The sequence below is a fragment of the Talpa occidentalis genome, unplaced genomic scaffold, assembly GCF_014898055.3.
Source record: "Talpa occidentalis isolate TD23 unplaced genomic scaffold, MPIMG_talOcc4v2.1 talOcc4.5, whole genome shotgun sequence".
Lineage (NCBI taxonomy): Eukaryota > Metazoa > Chordata > Mammalia > Eulipotyphla > Talpidae > Talpa > Talpa occidentalis.
The window spans coordinates 69196398-69215804 of NW_023604861.1; the positions used below are offsets into that span (position 1 = coordinate 69196398).

Consider the following 19407-nt stretch of genomic DNA (forward strand, 5'->3'; position numbering starts at 1 on the left):
TATTTTAAAATGGGCAAAGGGTATGAACAGGCAATTCACAACAGAATTACAAATAAGGTTAAGAAATGGAACATGTTCTTCTTCAATAATAATCGAAGAGCAAACCAACAAATACCATTTAACCTAAACTGCTAAGGTAAAGAAATAACAAGCACAGAGTAACCAAGGAGGATATATAATAAGAAATAAATCATAATGACTTTCTAGCAAAGAGCGCTAGATGGGTAGGCAACAGAAACAGGAAGATTGTCATTGTACTTTTTGAATTTTGTATAATGTGGAACTATTATCTATGAAAATATTTATAATAAACACAATGATAACAGAGAAAAGGGTGTTTTGTGAGGATAAAAAGTAGTCCAACTTTTCTAATGGTAATTTTTTGTTTAAATTCTTAATGTCATACCCACTGGCCTAAGGGTTTATTTCTCATAATTTATGAAAAAAAATTAATAGCTATGTAAAACATATTTAAATATAGAGAGATAAGCATGATAGCATTACTTAAAAAATTAGAAGTAGGGAATAATACAAGAGGAGCCAGACCACTGGTGAAATTATAATCATACTAAGGAACACTAAGCATCAAAAAAAATTGTTCACACAGAAAATTATTTAAAGACAAGGAAATGTTTGCATTATGTAAGATTTTGCTAAATCTTTTTTTAGAAGCTACAATGTTACTGATTTCACTGACAGCTGGCAGGTCCATGAGAGAAATTCTGACTAATAAAATTAGGAAGCTCAAAAAATTTAAGCATTTGCCCAGCTAATCGATAGTCAGTATTGCAACTAAAAGTTGTAAAATGTCTGTAAACTGTCTAAGATGAAGTTCTTTCAACCACATTATATTTAGCAGTATCTTATTTTTTATGATACATACTTCATATTTATTTTCAACTTGTATTGGGTCCATAGTAAGTACTAAATGAATCCTCACTGATTTTACAATGTGACATTGAAGTAAATATCATCAATTCCTTTATTAACAGTCACAATTTAGGTACACTTTACATTTACTAGGAGTGTTCTAGTTAAAGGTATTTCTACTCAATTTGTTAAACATTTTCCAAGTACATAAATTTCTAACTTGTTTCAAGTTAAGACTCACTATCATAACCAAAGTCCCACTAAAAGTGTCCTAAATATGGTCATTAAAAATACATTTTAACCAAAATACTAAGCCTTAATTGCTATAATTTAGTGAAAAAGGTGAAAAGCTATCTAGAAAATTTTTTTAATATAAGAAAAATGTGTTAAGTCTAAACATCAAAATAAAGCTCTTACTCATGAGTACACAGTATATACAAATTTGCAAACTATAATTTTTATTTTTAATCTAGATAAGTGGGTTCTTCTCAGTGAGCTCTTTATTATGGTAATACTACTTGCTATTAGATAGTAAACAGTTTAAGTATCATGAATAAATAATCAACTTGTGGTTTATACATTATTCACCAAATGTTCCAGCAGGTCAGCAAAACACAACCTCTACTCTGGATTGCAAACTGAAAATATTCTATGAGTTAGTGAAAGAACAAGCAAACAGAAAAACATATTAAAGCAATCAGTATCATTAAGTTAAAATCAGTCATATGGATCAAAGACATTAGCATCTTTCTTTATCAATGGCCTACCAACAACATAGGTAATAGCTGACCTCACTAGGGTCATTCAGTCTCCACATGGAAGCAACAAAATGTTATCTTCATTCTTTTATCCCTACATGACAAAAAATAGATTTTCTTGACTTTTAAAAAATGTTTTGGCATTGGCTAATGTCCCCAACACAAGAACTATATAATTATGGCAGCAACACCTTGGTTGTCAGCTAAATTTAGGGCAATAACTGCTCAATCCAAAATGGGGAAACAACTAAGAAAAGGGTAAAACCTATACTGGAACCCAAGTTCTTCACACGCTGGGGAAAAAAATCTCCCTTGTGGAAGAGTATAAGAAAGAACATTAAACCAGTATCTAGAAAACAACGGAAGTTCAAAGGTATTATGTGTATTACATAATTTGCTATATACCTTAGGAGAGTTACTATCTCTCAGTTTAGGTTTTATCATCATAAAATAGTTTCTTTTGGGCCTCCCTGGTGGTGCAGGGGTTAAGTCGCAGCGCTATCAAGCTATCACCAGCCACTGCAACATGAGTGTGATCGTCAGGCAGGGAAATGACCCACATGACACAGCAGACCTCTCCTGTCTCACTGGCTGCTCCCCTCAGCAGTGTTATTTCAGTAGATCCGCCTGTTCAGCTCCTCACTCTGTCTCTGGTGAATCCTCTCACCCCCCACACCTCTGACCTATACCCCAGTTCTTATATGCATAAATAAATCTTTAAAAATACGTCTTTAAAAAAAAAGTAGTTTCTTCTTTAAGATTATGGTGGAGACTAACTGATATCAATATGCAAAAAAGCTTTTCTCCTGGGCCTCCCTGGTGGCACAGGGGTTAAAGACACAGTGCTCATCAAGCTACTGCCAGTCATTACAGCATCTAACCCATATGGTACAGCAGACCTCTCCTCTCTCTCCCTCTGCTCCCCTCAGCAGTGTATTTCAGTAGATCTGCCTGTTCTGCACCCCACTCTGTCTCTGGTGAATCTTCTCACCTCCCTGCACCTGTGGCCTACACCCCAGATCTTGTATACATATACATAAATCTTTAAAAAAAAAGATTTTCTCCAACTTTCAAAATTCCCAATTTAGAATCCTCCTAAATAGAAAAAAAGAAAAACTGAAACTGAAACACATTAATCTAATTTTCAAATGAATATTACAACCACACTGAAGGTGGAGAAAAGGGAAAAAAGAACTAATCCAAGTAATTTGCATTTGTGCATATATATATTTATATACAATCTTGGGCAGGAGGTAACTTTTATTAACGTCATTGTATTATAACAATTTTAAAAAGCATTTTATAACTATTTTAGGTATATTAAATTAAAGAGTTAAGCAAGTGAGTAAATGTATTGGTAGTGTTGCGAGCCAGGGTACTCATGATCCAAGGAACATGCAAAAATAGGAAGTGAGGGCTTCCCTGGTGGCACAAGGGGTTGGGCACCTCACTATGAAGCAATGCGCAGCTTCTGCAGCACGAGTTCGATCCCCGGCCAGCCAGGGAGAAACCCACATGGCAAGGCAGACCTCTCCTGTCTCACCTGCTGCTCCCCTCAGCGGTGTATTTCAGTCAATCTGCCTGTTCTGTTCACCATTCAGTTTCTAGTGGATCCTCTAACCCCATCCCTCCCGACCCCCACATGTCTGGCCTGTGTTCTTGTATGCATAGATAAATGAATCTTTTAAAAAAAAAAAAAAAGAAAGTGAAAGAAGAAATGATCATTTTGGGAATGGATCAGAACTGAAGTTATCTGTGTGAACTCATAATTTCTAAAATAAGTAAATGTTCATGCTTATGCTTAGTTGTATATATGTATACAAGCATTTCCTAGTTCTGCCCACTGAAAGAGATAAAAATGATCCTAATAACCGGGAGTATTAACTACCATTCAGCTCTTGACCTTTAACACAACTACAGATTAAAAGCAATCAAGTATCCCTAGAGAAATGGCTGCAGTTCTGAGCACAGTAGGCATGAGATGAATCGTCAACATTTTGTTATGTTAGAAAGAAGAAATGTTTTCCTTTCTACCACCCTCTGCACTCCCACCAGCACAAAAAAGATAGCTGCTGGTCGATTTGAATAGGGCCCACCAAATCAGAACAGTTTACATTTAGTAGAAAACATTAACCTCATCAGTGTGGGACCCTCCAGGTAGAATGTAAGACAGTCTTTGTACGTTTTTTTACGTTTTTTTCCTTCAGTTACTTTTTAGTAATGCATTATAAACCATTGAGGGGGAAATAGATGTTCACTGATCCACACTGATAACTAATTCATTAACGGAAAAGGGCTCTTGCCAACAGTAAAATGACAAAGCCTAATTTAGAAACATGGAGGGAATGTTGGAACTGAAAAGTCATCAAATTGCAACTTAATGGTAAAAATTGAATCAAGGAAGAATTATCAATGAATACTAAATTTGGGGTGGGGTAATGCCTGCTGGGGGGCAGGCATTCTGCATGGTGTTAAGTATCTATTTTTCAATGAGGAAAACAGGGACAAACGGTCACATACTCAAAATTAAACTCATCACTGACGGATTGATGGATAGCGAGTACTCCAAATATGATACCATGAGAGAAATACTACATCATCTTCATTTTGCCCATGAATTCATAATCTCATTCTAATCACTAAGAAACATCAAACAACTACAAAATGTGGAAGGAGCCTATATTGTTCAAAAATATTAATGTCACATGGAGTAAAGAATGGAAGTGATCCAGATTTAAAGACATAAAAGCAACATGATAATTAAATGCAAAACTTGGAAGATTAAATGCAGATCTTATAGTAGAGAAAACTATAAAGGACATTATTGGGCAAATAAAAAAACTGGAATATGAATGGTAGACTATATAAATGTAAATTTAGGGATTTAAGAGCTATACTGAGGTTATGTAAAAGAATATCTCTTTCTGAAGCATTTAGGTCAGAATGCACATATTATTACTCTCAAATGATTCTGAGAAAACAAGATTGATAATGTGTCCAGGTAGTTAGCTATAGAAAGAGATCATAATAAAGCAAATGGGGTAAATGTTAATAGGGAAGTTTAGATAAACAGCAATTATTTTTAAGTTTGAAGTTATTTCCACACAAGTCAAATTTTAAAAAGCAATGATTTTTAGAACTATCCTACCTAAATGATTCCATATTTTTTTTTAAATTCTGCTAAATTCCAGTCATAACTAATTTAGCATCTCAAGTATCAAATTCTTCTTTAGCTTACATTGATTTCAGTTAAAACTCTGAATAAACCCAAATTATTTTTTTACTTAGTTACACATGATCAGCTCACAAATCTACATCCCTGCTGCAAGTGAGGAGGTTTCTACATACTGGCCATAACACTCACAATACACTCACCTACCCCTAATATGACACAAAACAGGATTTGGAAAACTTTTGTCACATTTACATAAATAAGCAGGGCTATGTGTTTACTCGTTTGTAATTTGAAATTTTCATAGAATCCTCTCTTCACTGAAGCCATTCCTAACATTACAAGGTTGAGCTAACCACTCTTCACTCTTAGTATGTATCGGTGTCTTCCACTTCCAATGATTATATACTCCTATCCCGAAACTGTCATTCCTGTGCAAAAATGAGACTTGTAAATACGATCTGAGAAAAACATTTCAATTGTCATGTGGTAGTGCTGCCTGTCAGTGTCTATACTTTCCAAAAGTTTCACTATCTTGGTCTATTTATAGTAGACAAATTTATACAATTATTAGGATGTTTTCTTATACCTTTGTTGTTTCATTTTTTAATGAGTAGAAAGTGAGGAAAGTACCAATAGTAATACTGTAAGCAAAAATGGAAGCCATGAGGATACCAAAGAATAAATCTTTAGCCACAGAATTTTTTTAAAAATTAAAGAACATAAATTATTTTTCCAAAGAAGACATACAGATGGCTAAAGAGATAAAGATACATAAAGAGATTCTCAACATCCCTCTAATCATCAGGAAAAAACATAAATCAACCACGACGAGATATTGCCTCACACATGGTAAAATGGCCATTATCAAAAACACAAGAGATAACAGATATTTGCATGAATGTGGAGAAAGGGAACCTTTGTACATTGTTCGTGGGAATGTAGACTGATGCAGTCACTATAAAATATAGTATATAAGTTCCTCAAAAAAATAAAAATAGAGGGCCTCCCCTGGTGGCGCAGGCAGTTGAGCGCAGCGCTGTGAAGCTGTCCACAGCCTCTGCAGTGCCGGTTCGATCCCGGCTGGCCAGCAAGGGTCCCACATGGTGTGGCAGACCTCTCCTGTCTCGCCCACTGCTCCCCCCAGCAGTGTATTCCAGTCAGTCTGCCTGTTCTTTTTTTTTTTTTTTTTTTTTTAGATTTATTTATTTATACAAGCACTGGGTACAGTCAGAAGCGCAGGAAGGTGAGGGAATTCATCAGAGCCAGAGTGGAGAACAGAACAGGCAGACTGACGAACCGGGGATCGAACCCGTGCTGCAGAGGCTGCGGGCAGCTTCGCAGCCCAGCGCTCAACCGCTGCGCCACCAGGGGAGGCCCAGTCTGCCTGTTCTGTTCACCACTCTGTCTCTGGTGAATCCTCTCACCCTCCCGCGAATCTGGCCTGTACCCTGGTTCTTGTGTAAATAAATAAATAAAAATCTTTAAAAAAACAAAAATAGAATTACCAAGTGATTCAACAATTCCAATTCTGGGTATTTATCAAAAACAAAACAAAACAGTAACTCAAAAAGATATATATGCATTCCCTATGACAGCATTATTTACGATAGCCCAGGTACACAAGCAACCTAAGTGTTCACCGATGGATTAATGGGTACAGAAAATGAGTGAAACTTCACACACAGAGAGTAAAATTTTATATATATGAAATGAAACATTATTCAGCTATAAAAAATGAAATCCTGGGCCTCCCCAGTGGCGCAGCAGGTTGTGCTCAATTTTATTGAGCACAGCGCTGTGAAGCTGTCCACACCCTATGCAGCACAGGTTCGATTCCCAGCCAGCCAGGGAGATTTCCACATGGCGCAGCAGACCTCTCCTGTCGCGCCCGCTGCTCCCCTCAGCAGTGCTTTCAGTCTGTCTGCCTGTTCTGTGCCAGTGAATCCTCTCACCCTCCCGTGCCTCTTGCCTGTACCCCAGCTATTGTATAAATTAAAAAAAAAATCTGGGGGAAAAAAAAAAGAAGAAATCCTGCCATTTGGGATATGGATGGGCCTTAAGGATACTATGTTAAGTCAGTCAGAAAAAGACATACCATATGATCTCTTGTACATGACATCTTTATTCTGAAAAGGCATTAGTAACTATTCTCTAAAGAAAAAACGCGAACATTGTTTATACTTCCTTCTTCAACCATCCCTACTCAGCATTCTAAGCACTGCTCTCATTTCTTTACTTAAATCAAAACAAGGCATCATAATACCTGAGTGCCCGCATCTACTAGAAGACCATCAGCATCAAGGAGGGAGTGTTGGGGGTAGACACAGTTAGACGTTAGAGACTGTTATAACACCTCCCTGCTTTACGTTGGTCTTCACCCACACTATCATTACGCTGCTCTGGGCTTCTCTTGTTTTCTCTCTCCTAAACCATTTTACTGTGCTGTTGGAAATCCCAACTCCACTGTGAACCATCTCCCCTAACCTTCAACTTCTTCACTGAAAATTGCTACCAAATCTAATTCTTCAAACCGCCTTCCCTATGGAATTCTCTAAATAGGGGATATGTATTCTCAAATACCTCAACCCAGACTATTATTTCAGAGGTTTGGGGCAACAGTCGCAGTCATCCAGACATCCATACTCTGTCCTTCCTTATTGCTCCCATCTACCATTCTGCCAGTTGCCTCACTACCCTATATGAAAAAGACTCTTGTTCCTAGCTCCTAATCTTTCTTGTCACCCAAGTCCTGCCATCATCCTGCCATCATCACGACTTTAATACCATGTGAAAGAACAATCCAACATCTTAGCTTCACGGTTTACTTGACTTCACCTCCAGCAACTTTCCCACTTTAGTCCTTGTCTCATGATCATTATGGAATTCCAAATTCAACATCTAACACACAAGCACAGACACAATCCTACTTAGACCACAGCATCCTATCGTTTTGGTGTTCTTATTTTTATTCTCATTACTCTTGGTTCTTAGATCTCATTTGGTCCTCAAGCTGACTTTCTACTCTTACCAACTCCCTTTTCTCTCTTTACAATCTTCAACTTACATGTCACAATCCATTATTTCAATCTACTCTCTTACTATTATCCCCACTTCCATTGACTACAGCAATGGGTCCATCTAGTAACACACAACCTTGAATTTGCCTTCTCTGAATCCATATCCAGACTTTGGCCTCACCCCATCAGCACACACAGACCACCTCTTCAACTCTAAATGCAAATGTATTTGTTTCTCTAATTAGAAGACATTTCAGGCCTCTTTCACCCAAGCATGTTTCAGTTACTCTCAGCAAATAACCTAATATACTACTCTAAAGAATAAACATATCCAACAATTTCACCTTCCAGCTACAAAATCCTAGCAACACCTTTATTCTACTCTCCTTTCACTACAACCTTTGCTCACCTTTCACTACAAAGTCCTTCAAAATCTTTCTTTCTAAATCCTCTACCTGAGTCTCATATCATCTCCTCTTGGACTTTCTACTAGACATCCTTAAGAAAAAGTTGTTCCTTAACCTCACACACTCCCTTGCACATGCAAACACCACCTTCTCCACATTATCAAACTACTTAGAAATTGTCAACATTTATTATCCATTTGCTCAAGTCCTATTTACTCAACCCTAGCACTGCCCAATTCACACTACTTGCCACTGTCAAGCCAATTCCTTCCCTCATTTTTTCCACAAATTCACAATTCTTAACTGATCTCTCTAATATTTGATAATGTTGAACAAATTCTTCCACCATCGAATCTTCTCTTGGCTCCACCTAGTTGAAGACTGTGGTTTCCATTACTATTTCTCAACTTAGGGCAAATATAATCAAAGTCTCTCACATCCATCACTTTTGGATGTCTCATAGGTACCTTAATAAAAACATAATCAAAATTGAAGTTTCTATCTCCACTTCTTAAGCATGTATTCTTTCATGTTACCTTAGTCCTGATTTCAGGTGATTGTCATCTAAGGTAATTGTGCAGACCAACAATGCAGGGTCCGTGTAGTCATGTCTAAGTCCTTCCCTTCTCGTTCGTGTCCATCTTCAATCAAATACTAAGTCCGATGTCTCCATGCTCATCCCACCGCCTTAATGTTAATCTCTTTCTTAAATTATAGTAATAATCTCTAACTGGTCTCGCTACCAGTAAATGTCACCCTCCTCCAATAACTAACACAGTAAATACACAATAATCACTAGATATTTTTATGGAGGGAAAAAAGCTAAATTAGAATGTTAAATTAAAAACACATGTTCAAATCACTTCACACAAACCAAGTATTGGGAAAATGTAGAGTCAAGACCAAAAAATGAGAATGAGTACATACATCAGTTCATAATTAACACTTTTCAACAAAATGTCTACTACTCAATTTTTTTTATGTTAAGTTATACCTATCACTGGAAAGCACTACATTATATTGAAATATTAGAAATGTTAGAGAAATGCTCTTTCATTAAAAATGTTAAATGAAATATTTCTGGGAAAACCAGGAAATGTCTATTTTTTAATGCTCTTGCTCTTCACGCTATCAAGAAACACTAAAGCAAGTGAAAAGAAATAGACACTGAGCCAATTCTAGCTAAAAAAAAAAAATTCTAATTCCATGGTGCAATGTAAAAACGACCATTGGGTAATTGCATGAAAAAGTTAAAATCAAGGATGAGTGGTGATTGCAAGCAAGATAGAAAAAATACTAAAACCTTCAAACAAGACAGTAGAAAAGAATTCTTACCAATGTGCTATATTAGATATGATAAATGCAATATACTACACAAAATGTAGTAGAATGTCACATGATAAGGAAAAATAGTGTTAAGAAGCACAAAATAATGTATGGACTGATTACCTGAAGTTTTACTCAGCTCTGCTGAAAATATAGCAGATGGTGATCTTTTCTCCTTTTCTGTATCAGGAGGAAGTTTTTTCTCAGCTTCTTTCAAAAGAACTTTGGGTTTAACTATACTGCCTATCTCTGTTTGAGTGGGCAAAGCAGGAATATTTGGAGGCAGTAAGGACACCTTTGAAGTATCAGGCCTCTCTTTGGAAAATTTATCTGAGACACAGACTTCATCTTCATCTTTAGGTTGTGCATTCTTGAAAGAAAGAGTATGGGGTAAATGTGAGCAAGGCAATGACTCAGCTCCATCCTGGACATTAGCTTTTTCACTTTTGTGGGATACTTCTAGGTCACTGTATTCCCTGACTATCTGAGGAGAAAAATCAGTTTTAGAACTGACAAATGTAGGGAATTCGTCTATAATCTCAATTGGGGATGAATCTGAAAATGTTTCACTCTCTCTTATTTTTGCTTCCTTAGAAATAAATAAGCCATCATTTGAATAAACTGCAGTATTGAGTTCCTCCATCTGCAAAGGAATTTTCTCCTTTTGGGTCAATGTTGAAACTTCATCAGGTGATAAGGTACTTTTGTGGTATCTAAATTAGGCTGAAATGATTCTAAATATGGCTTTCCCACCTCAGGAAGTGGTGAAGCACTGAATCTTTCCTTACTTTCCTGTTTGCTGATTGACTGAGATGTTTCAATGAGACTTTCTTTCACAAGTATCACAGCTTCATCTTGTTTGGGGGGAACGTCAGATATTGAGTCATCACTAAATAAGTCAACTGGTTCAGAATCAGGTGAGGAATCTTCAACTAGCTCAGAATGATCAGGCACAGGCTGTGCAACTTTTGCTATTTCTGAATAATTAGAAAAAATCTGGCATTGGTTCAGTAGTGAGTTTTGTCTCTTTAATCAAATCACAAGCAATAGATATATAAGGAGTTTCTGTTTCTTGAGCACCTTCAGGCTCTTTAGTTCCTTCCTTTATTATTCCTGATACTTTTTTTAGTGATACATTCATGGCCTCTTCATAAGGGGGTGGATTTTCAGGCTCAAGTTTCATGTTTTCATAATTAACTATAAGAGGAGCTTCTAAAGGTGATGAACTGGGCTGCACTGCAGAAGCACCAGCACTAGGAACGATGGAATTTAATGGTGCTTCCATAACAATGTCAGGCAAAACTGGTGAAGGAGTAGCTTCAGATTCTTCAAATGATGGGCAAAGCTGTGCTACGGGGTATAGTGACTCCTGCAAAGTTTCTGATGTCTGAACCAAGTCCATTTTTGTTTCAAAAGCAACCTTTGTACCTGTCACTTCATTCAATTCACTTTCACAAGCTTCCTGTACTAAATCTGGGGTTAGGCCTTCAGGCATATTTGCCACTACTTCCCCACCAGACACCTTTGATAAATTATCTGTTGTGACATAATCTGTTGTCTCAGCATCCTGGGTTGCTACAAGGAAAGGATTTGATGTTTTGGTGCTAGTATTCTTCTCCGTTATAATTTGGGCCTTCTTCTCCTCTATTTTTTTTTCATCTGTCTTGTTTTCTGAAGCACGGTCCTCCAACAAAGGAAAAATATTTGTTGACATTCTTTCAGTTGCAGCTGGGTTAAAGGGAGCACATGTGATATATGCTCCCGAACCATCCTTTATAGCTTCTGGTGTACTGGGAAAAGAGGTATCATCATTACTGCTTTCGCTATCTTTTCCATGACTCATTTGCTCAAGGTTACCTGCAAAACATTTCTCATACATTTTACTTTCTAACTTGCCCTCTATATTACCTCCAGAAGCCAACACATCACTATTTTCCTTATAAGTCTCTTTTATTTCCCATACTTGTTCAAATGGTTTGAAGTCTGCATATTCCCTCAAAGGAGCTTCTGCTCTAATTCCCTTTACATTAAAACTGTCCTTTGTTTTTTCTGGAGACACAATTTTGTCCTCCTCTTTAACTGATTTAGTCAGGGCTACAGGTAAGACTTGTTGATTATGAAGGATGTTATTACTAACTAAATCATCTTCTTCATCTTTACTCTTCACAATTATCTCTTCCCTAGGGTCTGCTATTATGGCAGATTCTACCTTTTGAGAGCCACTGAATGATGATCCCATTTCTGAGTATTCCAATTCTGAAAATTCTGTTACATCTTTGTCTACAAATGGATTTTTTGCCTTCTCTGAGAATGCTTTAAAAGCTTCATTTGAAGTTTCTTGATGTGTTCCTTTGGTGGGTAATACTGCTGATAAATTACCAAGGTATTCCTGTTCTTTAAAAGAAGCAGCTGAGAAGGGAGATAGAGAAGGAAGAGAAGCAGCAGTTTCAAGCAGGAGAGATGGGAAATCCTCTTGACCAGTGGAAACAGTGTTACCTGGCTGCTCCTTCATGTCCATAATTTTTTCTGTGACCATGGACAGAAAGGAAAGTTAGAGAATGCCAGTGTTCTCAGAGTTAATGCAAGTTTTATGATAGATTCAAAATAGCGTTTTAGTAACTGACTGTTAACTAGAATTAAATGTTAGTTAACATTTCATAAACAACCAAGTAGACTTTGAATCATTACTGAAAAAATTTAAAGTTCTGTCAATAAAACCTGTGCACAGCTACAGAGGTGGATTATATGCTACACAAAGGCACAGATCAAGTCTCAAAATCAACTGAGAAAAACTACTTTTAACTCATCTTTGAGAGGAAGGAAAGAAAATTTAAGAGAAGAGTTTGGCAGTAATAAAAAGAAGTGGCATTGGATAATTAAATGCCATAGACAAGCATTCATTACAAGAAAGCTTTACACTATAAACAAATTAACTGTACCAAGAGGAGGAAGTCAATATTTAAATACGTGTATCAAGGGTCTAAGAATTCCTTACATAATTTTGATTATTACAGGTTCTACCCATTTCTCTCTTGGATATAGCATCTAAAATGTAAATTTCAGGTTTTTCAGTAGACAAACATTCTTAGAACCAATACTAATATTTAGTAAATTCAAACTACTCTCTACAGTTAACAAAGCTAGAGTTAAAGCTAGAACACACAGAGGATAAAAGGCTAGCAGAAAGAACTTGCCTGCAGAGGAGTGTATCACAGACTCAGATGCAGCAGGAAGAGCAAAAAGTGTCTCATCTGAAAAACAAATAGAATATAACCTCAGCAGAAATAAAGAGAGTTGGAAGGAGACTAAAGAGCAGCAAGCACAGGTTCAGTTTGCAATGAGATAACATAAAACTGTATCTACCGAGAAAAGGCCAAGATGAATAGGAAAATAGTACCATGAATTCAGATTAAGTTTAATATACTATAAAGTTTAATATATCCACAGTGCACACCCGTGTCCTTCTAGTTTCTACAGCTTTAAACATATTCATAAATCTATCATTTTTCAAGAAACTTTATGAACTAAATTCCATGGCCTTAAGATACTATTCCTCTAATTTAACATGCTACATTCAAAACTTTTACTCATTTTTTCAGATAGGTAAATTATCCAGTCCTATTCCAGTCAACAATATAAAAGATGCATCTGAAAAAAATTAATCAGAACTTTTAATTTCTTTTTACTGACATGTTAAAAATGCAGAACGCTTGGGCCTCCTTGGTGGCCTAGGGATTAAGTGTCAGCACTACCACAGTGAAGGCCCTCCCACTGCAAAGCAGCATGAGCTCGATCCCTGGCCAGGGAGCCAACCTATATGGGGTAGTAGACCTCTCCTGTTTTGCAAGCTGCTGCTCCAGTTGGCAGTATATTTCAGTAGATCTGCCTGTCTTGTTCCCCACTCTGTCTCTGGTGAATCCTCTCAGTCCCTGCACCCCTCGCCTACACCCCAGTTATTCTATGCAAAAATAAATAAAATAAAAATATCTTACAATAAAGGAATAATTCTTTTTAAAAAATGCAGAACACTTTCAGAGATTCATGCATTTTCTTTTACATTCCAGATTGTCTAGTTTTAAAGAAAAAAGAATTGTACATTTATTTTTTTTAGACAAGGTCTTATGTGCCACTGTCCAAATTACACAGAAAATACTAATTACCATTAGGAATATCATTGCTATCATGTCTTGTTAATATTGAGGGTTACTTGTTATTCCAAATGTCTTACATGCAAGAAAACTCATTTTATCCCTTACAAACCTATTTTAAGAGTTGTTGTCAATATTCCCCATTTAACAGTTTCTTTACAAAATAGGTAAGTAACTAACAGACAACTAGTGGGACTCAGGCGATTTAACTCCAGAGCCCATTTCTTAACCACAGTATGTTATATGTTGTGAACTGAGTATTTGTGCCCACAAAATTCCTATTTTGAAGCCCTAACCTTCAATATGATGGTATTTGGAAGCAGGGCCTTTAGGGAGGAAGCTAGGGTTTTAAGAGTTCATGAGGGTGGGACCATGATCTTCTAAGATTAGTACCCTTCTAAGACAAAAGAGCTTGCCTGTGCGACAGGCCTCCTGCATGTGAACACAGATGAGCAAGTGCATGTGTACACACACTCAGATGTCAGGTGAGCACACAGTAAAATGGCAGCCAAGAGAAGAAGGCTCTGAATGAAAGCTACCTTTCTAGAACCTTGATTTTAGGTTTCCCAGCCTCCAGAACTGTGAGAAATAAATTTCTGTTGCTTAAGATACCCAATCTATGGTATTCTGGTATGGCAGCCCAAGCCAACAATACACTATATATTGGTCTACCAACCTAACCACTGCCAACTTTTATCTGCAATTAGGGGATCCTGAGCTAAACAAACATCTATGGTTTATATTAGAAAGATCTTTAGCAAAAGACAATTTGAAATAATCTAAAAGACGACAGGATGGTATTCCTTTAGTGAAGAAAACCTGATAAATTTGGACACTTCTATCTGGAAAGACAATAAGACAAGGCTGACCAACAGAAAAAAAATGAAACATATAGCTCCCACAAATATGACTGCCTTCAGCAGTGTTTTCCCTCTGATAAGAAGGAAACTTAAATTTATGATGTCATATAAATTTTAGATAAAACCTTACTGGGCATGATGTCATACCTAAAGAGTACTTAGATGGATGGGGTAAAGGAAAATCCATATATGTGTTTCAAAGGGAATTCTATACCCTAAAACAGTATGTTCTATGGCCCGCTCATCCAAACCAGTAAGACATAATGCTTTATGAGGTTTTATAAAACATACATAATGTATACACACTTTTCAGCGGTAACAAGTTATGTAATTGATTGCAGTTAAGTTATACAGTTTCTCATTTGTAAAATGGGAAAGCTGAAAATTCCTTTGTATAAAATAATGATTACAATCACACATAAAAGTGAGATCTGGGGGTCAAAGAGCAGAGCCAAAGCTGCTCCATCTAACTAAAAACAAATTCTTTACAAAATGGCTGTCTTTTTCATCTAGGAATACAGTTAAAAGCAACCAGCTCAGAGGCCAGTCTACTTAAAAATGAACTAGAAACATGTGTTACTGTTATAATTAGAGCAAAAATAAACTATATCTAACATTGTGTCCAAAATTTCAAGTATTACTTTAATGTATCCTTATTCCTACCTAATACCAGAATATCTCTTACAGTAAAATCTATATTCCTGGCATTTGACCAAGTGAGAAAATTTTAAAATCGGTACTTCAACTATTCTAGTGAAGTAAATTTCAAAACAAAATTTTTTAACCTTCATTTTGTAAAGTGAGATGCAATCTACAATTAAACATAAAACAAATACTGGATTTCTTTTTTTTTTTAAAGATTTTATTTATGCAGCCACGCACTGGGGGTATAGGTCAGGCGTGGGAGGGGGGAGGAGTTGAGAAGATTCACCAGAGACAGAGAGAGCGGGGAGCAGAACAGGCAGATTGACTGAAATACACTGCTGAGGGTACCAGCAGATACTGGATTTCTAAAAGCACTTAAGAAAAAACTATTCAGCCTTCAAGGGAAGAGTTCCTCTGGCTCCTACACTAATCATAGATCATGGATCAGACTGCTGGGTTCAAATCCCAGACCCATCACTTACACTTTAACCCTGAGAAAGTTATTAGTTAGTGCCATTTGTTCATTTATAAATAAGGATAATAATAGTACCTACCTCAAAATGTTATGAGGAAGGTGAAAAGAAAAAAAAAAACAACTTGCCCTGAGTCCACAACTAGCAAGCCAGACAAGCACATGCATTCTTATCTCTGAGGGATGATTATGCATAAGTGCAACTGGTGTGAAATCTTACTTTATCAGCCCCTAAAGTTTGATGTACTGAAACAAGAGAAACTGTTACCTAACAAATATCCCATAATTATCTGAAATATTTAACTAATTGCTCTACTTCATAATATAACATTTATATGGGTATTAATGCTGACCAGGCACATTTTACTGCAGATGTTCTTTCAATACATAACACCATGCAGTAAGTGCAGATATTATCCTCATTTCACAGATGAGGAAAGAGAGAAATAAAAATGCTAAATTGTTTTTCTCAGAGTCATAAAGTTGAAAAGTAATAGATCTAAGATTTGCATCCTGAGAATTTATAAGCCCATACTTTTTTAACCATTCAGTAGTACCTACTTTCTAAAAACTTCCCTATTTAGAATTTAGAATTTAAAAATAAGCACAATTAAGAGTGTTATAAAAGAAAATTTTGATCGATACTAATGTATCATAGCTACCATATTCTAAGGCTAAAACTACCTTCCCTGTTTTTAAAGAAATTACTAATTTTAGATTAGTCATCCTTATTCTATTAAAAAATTCTGACTGACAAATGAGTAAACTGTTTCATAATCAGGAGTACTGTATCAGGAAAAATTCTCTACCAGTTGTTTGTGTTTTTGCACAGCAAGCTAGTAGAGGGACTGAACGCTGATAAGTTTTATTCTGGACTATCTCTTCAAAGATGTTTATAGAGCAAACAGTCTTGGAGATAGATAGCACCTTCCTCTTAAGCAACAAGCAGGAATGCTTATCAGGCAATATAAGATTCCATTTCTCTAAGCTCAAGGTTCCTCTCACAATCCATGGCAAGTCTAAGTGTTACCTGGCCCTCTCCACACTGACCTATGGAAACGGGACTCAGGAAACCCATGAAAGAAAATGATGGTAGCATTCTGGCTCTGAGTAATAAAATCCTTTGATCACACCCAGGCACCTGTGTCTTCTGGCAGCATACATAAAACTATGGCAGGCTAACTTAGCTTATTATAAGGCAAAACCTCAAACTCTAAGATATCAATTTTCCCCACATTGCTTTCTAAACTCAAAGTAATCCCAATAAAATTCCTAGCAGTATGAATGAACAGTAGAAATGATTCTAGAATGTATATAGAAAATACAAAGTACCTAGAAAGAGAAAAACAATTTTGAAAAAGACAATAAAACTTGGATTAGTCAGACTATTGAATGCTAAGACTTTATCAAAGTCTTTCACTTTTATCAAAGTCTTAGTCTTAGCACTTTATCAGTCTTATCAAAGTCTTATCAAAGTCTTTGACTTTTATCAAAGTCTTTATCAGAGTCTTAGCATTTAGTAGTCTGACTAATCCAAGTTTTATTGTCTTTTTCAAAATTGTTTTTCCCTTCCTAGGTAGTTTGTATTTCTATATACATTCTAGAATCATTTCTACTGTTCATTTATACTGCTAGGAATTTGTTTGATGTTAAAACTATAGTAAACAGGGCATCCCCTGGTTGTGCAGCGGTTAAGCGCTGGGCTGCACAGCTGCCCGCAGCCTATGCAGCACCAGTTCGATCCCTGGCCACCTGCAAGGGTCCCACATGGTGCGCAGACCTCTCCTGCCGCAAACCTCTCCTGCTGCACCCACTGCTCCCCTCAGCAGTGTACTTCATCGGTCTGCCTGTTATGTTCCCCGCTCTGGCTCTGGTGAATTCTCTCACCCTCCCATGCTTCTGACTGTACTCAGTGCTTGTTTAAATAAATTAAAAAAAAAAAAACTATAGTAAACAGAACAGTTTGGTATTGGCTTAATGATGGACATATATAGATCGATACAAAATAGATATACATAAGCTGACACACTTACATGGTCAACTGATTTCAACAAAAGCACCAGAGCAATTCAACAGAGAAAAACAAATGGTCTTTCCTCCCCCCAAAGAAATTGCACGGGGACAACTGGATATCTATATCTGCAACTCTTCCACAGACAAAAATTAATTCAATATGGATCACAGATTTGAAAGCTAAAACTAAACAATTCTAGAAGAAAACACACAAATCATCACAGTCTTGGAGTAAGCAAGTGTCTTAGCACACAGAAAGCACTAACCATGGTAGAAAAAAACTGATAATGACAAAATTAGGAAATCATACTTATCAAAAAAACCATCAGCAAAATCAACAGGCAAGTTACAAGTTAGAATATATTCATAATACATTTAACTGACAAAATACTTTTATCCAGAATACATTAAGAGCAAATACAAATCAGTATGAATAAAACACAATATAGGGCCTCCCGGTGGCGCAGAGGGTTGAGCACAGCACTGTGGAACTGGCCGCAGCCTCTGCAGCACCGGTTTGATTCCCAGCCGGCCAAGGAGATACCCACACGGCGTGGCAGACCTCTCCTGCCTCACCCGCTGCTTCCCTCAGCAATGTCTTTGGTCTGCCTGTTCTGCTCCTCGCTCTGTCTACATACCCACCAAAACAAAAAAGACTGAATGTGCAATTACCAGAATTCTCAAATACTGCTAATGGAAACAGAACCACTTTGGAGCACATTTAGCAATTTTTGTGAAGGTAACTTATACCTACCCCACCACCCAGCTATTCCATTCTTAGTTATCCAAGAGGTGAAAACCTATGTAAGAATGTTCATTGCATTCTTCTGATCAAAATAGGCATAAATTTAAAATAATCAAAATATCCACTAATAAGTGAGTAATTACCGCATTTCCTTTTTTGCTTTTTATTGAGGTTACATTAGTTTACCACACTATATAGATTTAGGGTGCATTTTCTCCCTTCAGCAATTGTGTATTTTATATCACTTTATATCATTTTATATATCATTTTATATCATTTTATATCATCAGATGTCCATTTACCATCCACCATCAAGCTATGCCCTACTCCTTTCTTCCCCCCAGTAATCAACATTTTGTCATCAGTGTAAGGGTTTGTTTTTATTCTTTAGATTACAAAAGAGTGAAATCATATGGATTTTGTGTTTACACCTTTACACTTAATTCCTTCAAGGTCCATCCATGTTGTCACAAGTGGCAAAATTTCCTCCTTTTTATGACTGAGTAGTATCCCATTCTCTATATATACCAAATGTTTTTTCTTTAAAGATTTATTTCTTTATACAAGAGCTGGGGTACAGGCCAGAGGCACAGGATGGTGAGAGAATTCACCAGATACAGAGTGGGGAGCAGAACAGGCAGGTGGCCGAAAACACTGCTGAGGGGAGCAGCAGGCAAGCAGGAGAGGTCTGCAGCACCATGTAGGTCTCTCCCTGGCCGGCCAGGAATTGAATCCATACCACAGAGGTGGTAGACAGCTTCACGGTGCTGTGGTCAACCCACTGCACCACCAGGGAGATCCCTATACTACATCTTCTTAACCCATTCTTCATCATCAGTTATTTGGGTTGTTCCAGCGACTTAGCTACTGCAAAAAGTGCTGCAATGAACACAGGTGCACATACAATTTTTTTCAAATAAGTGTTTTCATGTCCTTCAAGTAAATACACAGAAGTGGGATTAATGGATCAT

At 36.8% G+C, this 19407-nt stretch overlaps 1 protein-coding gene across 1 annotated transcript in view; it reads right to left on the bottom strand.

Annotated features, from left to right (window-relative positions):
• Positions 1-19407, bottom strand: part of RTN4 (reticulon 4) — a 69279-nt gene that overhangs the window by 39359 nt on the left and 10513 nt on the right. The window contains 4 exon segments of the mRNA XM_037527415.2: positions 9677-10255; positions 10258-10546; positions 10548-12079; positions 12748-12804. Of these exon segments, the coding sequence (XP_037383312.1) occupies positions 9677-10255; positions 10258-10546; positions 10548-12079; positions 12748-12804 (2457 nt within the window).